The sequence below is a fragment of the Hyperolius riggenbachi genome, chromosome 10 (assembly GCF_040937935.1).
Source record: "Hyperolius riggenbachi isolate aHypRig1 chromosome 10, aHypRig1.pri, whole genome shotgun sequence".
Lineage (NCBI taxonomy): Eukaryota > Metazoa > Chordata > Amphibia > Anura > Hyperoliidae > Hyperolius > Hyperolius riggenbachi.
In genome coordinates this window covers 266047700-266058494 of record NC_090655.1, presented here as the reverse complement: position 1 = coordinate 266058494, position 10795 = coordinate 266047700, and the positions used below count along the sequence as shown (strand labels likewise).

At 42.8% G+C, this 10795-nt stretch overlaps 1 protein-coding gene across 1 annotated transcript in view; it reads right to left on the bottom strand.

The window, feature by feature from the left end:
• Positions 1-3372: 3372 nt before the first annotated feature.
• LOC137535401 (zinc finger protein 271-like) overlaps positions 3373-10795 on the bottom strand; it is a 44017-nt gene continuing 36594 nt past the window's right edge. Inside the window, exon 3 of the mRNA XM_068257238.1 lies at positions 3373-6250. Coding sequence (XP_068113339.1) covers positions 4383-6250 — 1868 coding nt within the window. The 3' untranslated portion in view covers positions 3373-4382. The remainder of the gene's footprint in view (positions 6251-10795) is intronic.

Below are 10795 nucleotides of genomic sequence, written 5' to 3'. Positions count from 1 at the left end.
GGTATTGGGCTGTCTATAGCAGTGAGTGTAACACATATAACAATAACCTGTCCCCCTCTCCATCCCAGAATTCCTGTATGTCACCTCCAGCCCAAACACCTGTATCCAATCATCTCCTAATTTACATTTGGGGTACAGCACTGAGGCATTGGGGTGTATCTGCATTATTTGTGCTAGAGTATAATATGACCTGGGAATACATCTGACTTCTAATACCTTATCTATTGCTGCAATCATATTTATAGTAGTATCATGTAAAAGAGTTGCCAATCTTCCTCTGTGAGGGCGTAACAATACAGGCCTAAAATGATACCACTAAAATTATGTAGAGAAATCAGGAGATCCCTGGAAGATCCCGTCACAGTCACAGCGATCCAATCTCTCTGGATATCAGTCCTGGGTGTGTCCAGCGTAACATTGGTGGAAGGTAAATCCCTCTCTTGTTCTGTTGCTGGACTAGTCAGTTTCCACATTAGCGGAACTATCTGTAAATGAAAGTCCAAAGCGCCATCTACACGATACAATTTTTTGTGTGATTCGATTCAATCTGACATGTCCAATCAAGATTCGATTTGATATCGATTCGATTCAATCTGACATGTCCGATCGGGATTTGATTCAATTTGCCATTGCAAAACAATGGCAAATTGAATCGAATCAAATCCCGATCAGACATGTTGGATTGAATCGAATCGATGAATCGAATTGGATCTCACCAAAAATTGTAGATGGGGCTTACAGCCTCCTTTACACTATGCAATTGTGCGTACAATCGATCAAATTTGATTGTATAAATTAAATCCCACATGTCCGATCGATATTCGATTGGGATTCAATCGGTAGTGCGGTCGATTTTGCATAGTTATCAATGCAAAATCGACCACACTATCGATCGAATCCCGATTGGACATGTTAGATTTAATTGATCCAATCGAATTCGATCGATTACATGCAGAATTGCATGGTGTAGAGGGGGCTTAACTCCCCTCCAGGCCTCTGGACCTTCTGTGGCTACTGCGATGTTTCATCAACACTCTCACCCTTTTATGTCTTGGAATTTGTTATTCATTTCATAGCTCGTTACATTTGTCATCTTGTTACATCTCTCATTGTAACCACCCATTCTGTATTTTGTACCAGTGTCCATATTTGATGAATATCGTTGTCTGTATCATTATGTACCCCTGATTTGTTTTCCTACTTTGTACAGCTCCACGGAATATGTTGGTGCTTTATAAATCAATAATGATAACACACAAGAATGTAATTGAGGCTATTCCTCTATAAAATGAAGGCAATGATTCCAGTCTGTACATATAACTATAATGTATATACAGAGTATACACTAATAATAAGCAGCCACTGATATGACTGTAATGCCTCTAGCAATCACATCTAGTAACATGTCACAGTAACATATAACATAGAATTGGTGATCAGAATGTAAGCCAGCAATCAGCCAATCTTACCAAGCCTGTGACTCCCAGCCATGCAGCTACACACAAAGCTCATCACAGAGGCATCCGCTACCTTATCAAGCTGAATATGCACAGTATCTGTACACCTTGTGGTAGACTGAGCCTTCTGATTCACCCATAATGCATTGCAACAGGCCGAGCCTTCTGATTCAGATCATAATGCATTGCAACAGGCCAAGCCTTCTGATTCTCCCATAATGCATTACAACAGGCAGAGCCTTCTGATTCACCCACAATGCATTGCTACAGGCCAAGCCTTTTGATTCTGACCATAATGCATTGCAACAGACCGAATCTTCTGATTCACCCATAATGCACTGCAACAGGTCGAGCCTTCTGATTCAGCCATAGTGCATTGCAACAGGCAGAGCCTTCTGATTTACCCATAATGCATTGCAACAAGCAGAGCCTTCTGATTCATCCATAATGCATTGCAATAGGCAGAGTCTTCTGATTCAGTCCCTGGGAAATGCTTCTTTCTCATATATTATTCTGATGCAGTCATTTTGAAGGAAAAGCATCACATTTTAAAACTAACTTGCAAGGAAAGTCAGATACTTAAACTTTGCAAAGGCTTTTAACACTGTTCCCCACAAAAGTCTGGTGCAAAAATTGAGGATGCAAGGACTGGGGAAGAGTCTGCGTGCATGGATAGGGAACTGGCTAATTGACAGAAAGCAAAGAATTGAGGTCAATGGATTATATTCAAAATGGGAGACTGTGAGCAGTGGGGTCCCACAGGGGTCTGTACTGGGGCCAGCCCTTCCATTTATTTATTAATGACCTAGTCGACAAAGTAGAAAGTAAATTTGTTAAATTTGCAGATGACACAAAATTGTGCAGAATTATCAGCTCTCAGGATGATAGTAACATATTGTAAAAGGATCTGGATAGGATGGCTATATGGGCACATACATGGCAGATGAAATTCAATGTTGAAAAATGTAAAGTCATGCATTTTGGTCATACCAATGGTCTAGCACCATACAAAGTAAATGGGATACAGTTGGGGACATCAAACTTGGAGAAGGACTTAGGAGTACTCATCGACAACAAGTTAAATAATCATACTCAATGCCAAGCCGCTGCAGCTAAAGCTAATCAAATTTTTGGATGCATTAAAAGGAAAATAAAAACTCGAGATGCTAGCATAATATTGACCCTGTTTAACTCTCTAGTAAGGCCACATCTGGAATATGGAATTCAGTTCTGGGCACCACATTACAGGAAAGATATTGCAGTTTTAGAGCAGGTGCAGAGACTCTAAAAAAAATTGATACGTGGGATGGAAGGTCTCACTTACCAAGAAAGGTTAGATAAACTGGGTTTATTTAGTCTAGAGAAAAGACGCCTTAGAGGAGATCTAATTAACATGTATAAATACAACAGAGGGCAATATAATAGCTTGGCGGATATGCTTTTTGTCCCTAGACTTTCACAAAGGACTAGAGCAGAGGTCCCCAACCTGGGGGCCGCGGCCCCCTGGGGGTCCGTGGGCAGATTTCTGGGGGGCCGCGGCGGATCTGGCCTTTCTCCCTCTCCCCCCAGCGGCCGCCGTTCCTGATACCTTATGAGCGGGCGGCCGCTTTCTTCCTTATATTCCCCATAGCCCCTCTCCTCTTTGAAACATCTCGTATTACAGCAGCGCTTGCTGTGCGACTGCTGTAAGGAGGTAAGGAGGCGGGGCAGCGTTCCCATGGTAACGACGATTGCCGCTACAGGAAGCCGCTGCCCTATTTCCTACCCTTCCTTACAGCAGCCGCGCGGGAAGCTCTGCTGTAATACGAGGTGCTGCAAGAGGAGAGGAGCTATGGGGAATATAAGGAAGTGACTGCCCGCTCGTAAGGTAACAGGAGCGGCAGCCGTGGGGGGGGGGGGGGGGGGGGGGGGGGGATTTTGGTCGGGATAGTGGGCCTCGGGCTCAAAAAGGTTGGGGACCCCTGGACTAGAGGACATGATCTGCACATGGAGGAAAAACATTTCAGGCATTTATTTAGGAAAAGGTTCTTTACAGTAAGAGTGATTAAGATGTGGAATGCATTGCCACAGGAAGTCGTTATGGCAAACTCTATACCTGCATTTAAAGGGGGCTTAGATGCTTTCCTTGTGTTAAAAAACATCCATGGCTACAATTACTAGGTAATGCTCGGTGGTGTTGATCCAGGGATTTTATCTGATTGCCATCTGGAATTTTTTCCCTTTTGGGGCTAATTGGACCATCCTTTGTAAGGGTTTGGATCAAAAGGGATATGTGAGGGAGCAGGCTGGTGGTGTTCTCTGGTTGAACTCGATGGACATGTGTCTTTTTTCTACCCAAATAACTATGTAACTGTAAATGTAGCAGATAATGAATAGTACGTGTACTAATAATGTTTTACAGAACTTTCCTGAAGTATCACATTCTTATTTTCACTTCATGGGGTTAGATTATGACTCTGTGCACAGCAGCCACATCATTGTGATGTAAATTCTATGTCATTCAGCTCCCAACAAATCATTGTCTTTTCAGCACTCACACTCTTGTTGTCAGGAGTGTTTGTTCAGCCACAAAGAAGCGATTTGGCTTTTATGTACTCTTCAGGAGAACCATGGCTACATGAGACTGCAGATCCTGACTCATTTACATAGATAAAGCACACGTTTTATTAGCCCTTACAATGGAAAAAATAAACAGTTACAACTAGACTAGGTACTATTGTACTACTATTAGTATACTACTACCTCATTATGTCACCTCAGCTCAGGGACTTTAACACTTTAAAGTAGCATGAATGAGTCCTCAAGATTCTGTGTAAATATATTTCCTTGTACACTTTACAAGAAATAAGAGACTTTATAGAAGAACACTTATAGCCCCAGTGATTTACACCTACAATATTTCCCTCAGTTAGCACGATTAGGGCTTCAGTTCTCACCAGTGTGAGATTTCTCATGACTGACAAGGTTTGATTTACTACCAAAATATTTCCCACACTCAGCACATGAATAGGGCTTCTCACCAGTGTGGGATCTTTCATGTGTGTTAAGATCTGATTTCTGTGCAAAACATTTCCCACAGTCAGCACAAGAATATGGCTTCTCCCCATTATGCGATCTCTCATGACTGACAAGATGTGATTTTAACCCAAAACATTTCCCACACTCAGCGCATGAAAAGGGTTTCTCACCAGTGTGCATTTTCTCATGTCTGACAAGATCTGCTTTATGCCCAAAACATTTCCCACACTGAGCACATGAATAGGGCTTCTCACCAGTGTGAGATCTCTCATGACTGACAAGCTGTGATTTAAAACCAAAACGTTTCCCACACTCAGCACATGAATAGGGCTTTTCACCAGTGTGAGATTTCTCATGACTGGCAAGGTTTGATTTACTGCCAAAACCTTTGCCACACTCAGCACATGAATAGGGCTTCTCGCCAGTGTGGGATCTTTCATGTATAACAAGGTTTGATTTACTCCCAAAACATTTCCCACACTCAGTACATGAATAAGGCTTCTCACCAGTGTGGGATCTTTCATGTGTGACAAGATCTGATTTTTGTACAAAGCATTTCTCACATGCAGCACACGAATAGGGCTTTTCACCAGAGTGGGATCTCTCATGACTAACAAGATACGATTTCTGTGCAAAACATTTCCCACACTCAGCACAGGAATAATTCTTCTCACCAGTGTGTAATCTCTCATGTTTAACAAGATTTGCTTTATGTCCAAAGCATTTCCCACACTCCACACATGAATAGGGCTTCTCACCAGTATGGGATCTCTCATGTCTGACAAGGCTTGATACACACCCAAAACATTTCCCACACTCAGCACATGAATATGGCTTCTTGCCAGTGTGAGTTTTCCCATGTGTGACAAGCTGTGATTTGTGCCCAAACCATTTCCCACACTCAGTACATAAATAGTTCTTCTCACCAGTGTGTAATCTCTCATGTTTGACAAGATTTCCTCTATGCCCAAAACATTTCCCACACTCAGCACATGAATAGGGCTTCTCACCAGTATGGGATCTCTCATGTGTGTTAAGGCTTGATTTCTGTCCAAAACATTTCCCACACTCACCACATGAATAGGGCTTATTGCCAGTGTGAGTCCTCTCATGTATGACTAGGTCTGATTTAGTCCCAAAACATTTGCCACACTCAGCACATGAATATGGCTTTTCACCTGTGTGAGTTCTCTCATGAGTGACAAGTTCTGATTTGGTACCAAAACATTTTCCACACTCCGTACACGAATAAGGCTTTTCACCAGTGTGAGATCTTTTATGTGTGATAAGGCTTGATTTCTGTCTAAAACATTTCCCACACTCAGCACATGAATAAGGTTTCACGCCAGTGTGAGATCTCTCATGTATGACCAGGCTTGATTTCTGTCCAAAACATTTTCCACACTCGGCACAAGAATAGGGCTTCTCACCAGTGTGAGATCTCTTATGTCTGATAAGGTTTCCTTTTTGTCTAAAACATTTCCCACACTCAGCACATGAAAAGGGTTTCTCACCAGTGTGTAATCTCTCATGTTTGACAAGATTTGATTTCCATACAAAGCATTTCCCACACCAGGAACAGGAATAAGACCCACTAGCAGTGGGAGAGCTGTGCTGGGTATGAGGCCCCTCGGGGTTAGACAAGTCAGGTAGAATATTTGAGATTATCAGGATATCTGCAGGAGACTCTTGTCCAGTGTCATCATCATCCGTTGTACAGTCTGTGGATACAGAGAGACGAGTCTCCGAGAGGTTCCTGATGCCGGGACTCCGCCCTGCAAATAGAGAAACATTGCTTTCTAATATATAATACAAATGTATACAGTATATCAAGGCCACCCCTCTCAATAACAAGAAAATAATGAAAACAAAAAAAGTTACGGTTTTAAGGCTTCGTATAAAAAAAAAAAATCAGAATTTCATAAGTTCATAGATTGTGACAAGGAGAAGTAAAAGCATTGAAAATGTCCAAAGTAGAAACAAATATAAGCAGTCCAATATATTCATATTTCAAAATCATTTCACATAAATTGCTCTGTGAACTTATACAAAACACTCACAAAATCTAAGATTTCAATGTACAACCACGTGAAGGATGTTCCCAGCGTTCCTATCGTCCAGTCAGTATAGAGATACCATATTCTTTAGGCTAGAAGACACTCCGGACTATAAGACGCACCTATGTTTAGAGGGGAAAAATATATACGAAATCTGGTGCGTCTATGGTCCAGGGGCGTCTTGTAGAAGTTCTCCCCACAATTACTTTGTCCTCCTCCTGTTCCCCTGGGTGTCCTCCTACAGTCCCCCCTTGCTGTCCTCCTCCTGTTCCCCTGGGTGTCCTCCTCCAGTCCCCCCTTGCTGTCCTTCTGTGCCCCCTTTGTGGCCTCCTCCTGTCCCCCCTTCGTGGCCTCCTCCTGTCCCCCCTTTGTGGCCTCCTCCTGTCCCCCCTTCGTGGCCTTCTCTAGTTACTGCAGGTATCACTCACCTGACCTGATGCCTGCGGTGATCAGCTGCTGTCCTGGCGTCCTCCTCCGGTATCCTCCTCCTGCAGCATTCCTCTCTCCCTGTAAAGTAAGCAAGCAGCAGAAGCAGCTGCGAGCATCACTCACCTCATCCTTGGAGCCCACCAGATCAGCCGCTTGTCTCGCTCATTACTTCCCTCTAGTGCCCGTACGCCCTGGTCATGTCATTGCAGATGTGACCAGCACTAGAGGGAAGGAATGAGAGAGACAAGCGGCTGATCAGGTGGGCTCCAAGGATGAGGTGAGTGATGCCCGCAGCTGCTGCTACCACTTAGATTACATTACAGGGGGAGCGGAATACTGCAGGAAGATACAGGAGATGGACGCCAGGCCAGCAACTGATCATCGCAGGCATAGGGTCAGCTGAGTGATACCCGCGGCTACAGCCCCTAATTACTTTACATAGGGAGAGTAGAGCAGGACCCCAGAGGCAATACAGGGAGTCCCCCATAACACGGCGGGTCGGTGGTTCATAGTGACGGGCGATTATAAGTCGGGGACTCCGTGTATTCTGACTATAGGATGCAGGGACTTTTTCTACCCACTTTTGGGAGAAAAAAACTGTGTCTTATACTCCGAAAATACATTAATTTCTATAGTGCCTATAAAAAAAGTAGCAGATGTAGCTGGAAATCCATGTAAAAAGCCATTTTAGAAATAATGCTAAACAATTCTCATAGGATCCTAGAATCACCAGAATACCGAAAAGTGCATAAGGATAGACTTGAATAAATAACAAGTGAAATTAAATATAAAGTTGCTATGGAGTGCCGAACCACATGTACGTACAGCAGTCTAGCAGCGCATGTGTACAAATACAAAGGTACCAGACGAGGGATTCATTTAACCACCAGATATAGAGATCTAAGATGCCACATAGCTGGTCCGTACAATTAATGGTAGTGAATAAAGATAGTGCATAAACCACAGAAACAGACATCAGATATGAACCTAATTACAAAATATCGCAGCACATGGATATACACTGTGATCACATCAGTGTTTAAAGAGACACTAAAGCAAAAAAAATATATATATGATATAATGATTTGTATGTGTAGTACAGCTAAGAAATAAAATATTAGGAGCAGAGACATAAGTCTAATAATGTTTCCAGTACAGGAAGAGTTCAGAAACTCCAGTTGTTATGTATGCAAAGGAGCCATTGAGCTCCACGACTTTCAAAGTCGCAGAGAGCTCTGTCTTCTGAAGCTTATTATCTCAAGTGTCAGTCACGGTATTGTTTTTTTTTTCTGCTGAGGACAGTTCAAAAGTTCACTGGTCTGCTCTGTAAAATCATTTAGAATGCTGAGTAGTGTGTAAACTGCAAAAATTAGAGAATGATGCAATGTTATAAAAGAAACACTATATAACTGAAAATAAAAATATGAGAATATTTTCTTTGCTACTAATGTTCTAGTAATTATCCGTACTACACAACCAATTCATTATATCATCATTTTTTTTCGCTTCACAGTCTCTTTAAAGGAATCTTAGCAGCTATTAGTTTCAAACAGCTCAGAGGGCTGTCGTATTTGAGAAGTTACCCCCCCTGCTCCCTTTTCACTGTCCATTATCCAGGCTAGGTGTGAAATTCATCAGGTGAAACTTGTAAGGATCCCTCCTGCCGGTTGCAGCGGAGCTGCAGCCGAGCAGTTTTGATATTTCCGCCTGCATTTGGTTGCTTGGTTTTGTTTGCATTTGTCATGAGAATCTTTGCTGTTTGCAAGCACACTGCAGTTCAGAGTAGCTCAGGATGTTGTCATGAATCTACCTATGGCTGGCTGCAGTTCAGAGTAGCTCAGGATTTTGTCATGAATCTACCTATGGCTGGCTGCAGTTCAGAGTAGCTCAGGATGTTGTCATGAATCTACCTATGGCTGGCTGCAGTTCAGAGTAGCTCAGGATGTTGTCATGAATCTACCTATGGCTGGCTGCAGTTGAATTGCAGTCAGACAGTTGTGGATTTCTTACAGTACATGCATGTGGTTGCATAATCTGGCATGCATTTGTAATGAGAGTTCCTTCCATTCCCAGACACCTTGCAGATTTCAGTCAGTGTAGCACAAGATTGCATGATTACCATTCAGCTGTGTGGGAATTTGCATGTCAGTTTCCATTGGCTGATGTCCACATAAAAGCCTGCCTCTCATTCCAGACCTTGCCCGACATAGCATGAGTTGTCGCTGGGTCCATGCTGTAAAGTTGTATTTTGTATTGCCTTGCTTTGTACTACCTTGTCTGCCTGGATGGTCACTGCACTCGCGGGGGTGCAGTGGAGTCTTACCACCCTGCTAGCTGGTGACTGCCTTCACCACATTGGTGACTGGTAGTTATCCTGCTTGCTCTGTTCCTGAGGACGTGACTAAAGCCCAATCTACATGATGCAATTATTTGTACGATTCGATTATGATCCTGTTTACGATCTGATTAAATCCGACATGTCCGATCCTGATTTGATTCTATTCAATTCGATTTAACAAAACAATGACAAATCGGATTGAATCGAATTGAATCCCGATCAGACATGTCGGATTTAATCAGATCATAAATAGAATCGTAATCGAATCGTATCATGTAGATTGGGCTTTAGGCAGTGGATGCAATTAGTTACGCTTCAACCTGTTTGTCTTGTTTTGTATCAGTGTGGATGTTTGCTACTGCTAGGCAAACATTCCTTCTGTCTGTTCCTGCTTGACCTATTTCCTGTGTACATAATTATAGGCTGCTGTTGCTATTAGTTACACTCTTTCTTGTCTGTCTTGTTCAAGTCGGTGTGGATGGTTGCTAACACTAAGGCAGCGATTAGACTTGCAAGCATTCTGTCTATCTCTCTGTTGTCTTTCTTATTACTCAGAGTCGCTCTGGGCAACCATTGTATCTTGTTCGCTAACAGCCAGTCTATGTCTGTCTGTCGTCTGTCTTGTTAATCAGATCAGAGGCTCAATGCGGCGTCGCACTGAGCAACAATTGTGTTTTGTTTATTTGTGGCGGTATTGGAAGCCCAGAGCTGCGGTTGCTCTGGGCAATCTTGCTCCCTAGTTCATTACTCCTGTGACAACCTGTGTAGCCTCTTGCATCACCCAGCTACATAGTCTTGTTTGTCTGGTGGTACTCTGGCTTTCTTGCCCTCAGCTGCTATACCTTGCACCTCCAAGGCCTCCAAGTCGGGCAGGTGTAGCTCTTCACCTCCCGTTCAAGCGGGGATGCACTATGTAGGGTGAAGAAGGTGGAGGTAGATTGGGGCATAGCAGCTGAAAAGAAAACAGGAGATCGCCCAGGCATTACATGACTAATGTTATCAGTTTCAAGCACAGTGGGGAGTACTCCTCCTCCTCCCTAATGCTTAATGGCTTTGTATGATCTAAGCTTGTGGGTAATTAGATGAGTTCTTATTTGCCTTCCATCTTCTGTTGCTTGTGACCAGTGGCCGATGGAGGTAATACAGTAAGTAGAAGGATTCTGCCTGTAATTAACCCTTAAGTGTGAAAAAAATGAAGTACAATAAAAGTTTTTAAATAACAACCACATTTTTAGCATGCATTTTTAATTTGCTATTGAGCTGCCCTGTGAGTTAAAGCGGATCCGAGATGAAAAACTAAGTATAACAAGTAACTTGTCTATATATCTTATCTAAAGTTTAGATAGTTTACACAGCAAATCTAGCTGCAAACAGCTTTAATAGAATATGATTATTTCTTCCTGTGATACAGTGACAGCAGCCATGTTGTTTGTAAACATTTGCAAACACTCAGCCTAATTCCCCCTCCTTCTCCCTCCTCCCCTCTGCCTCTGAAA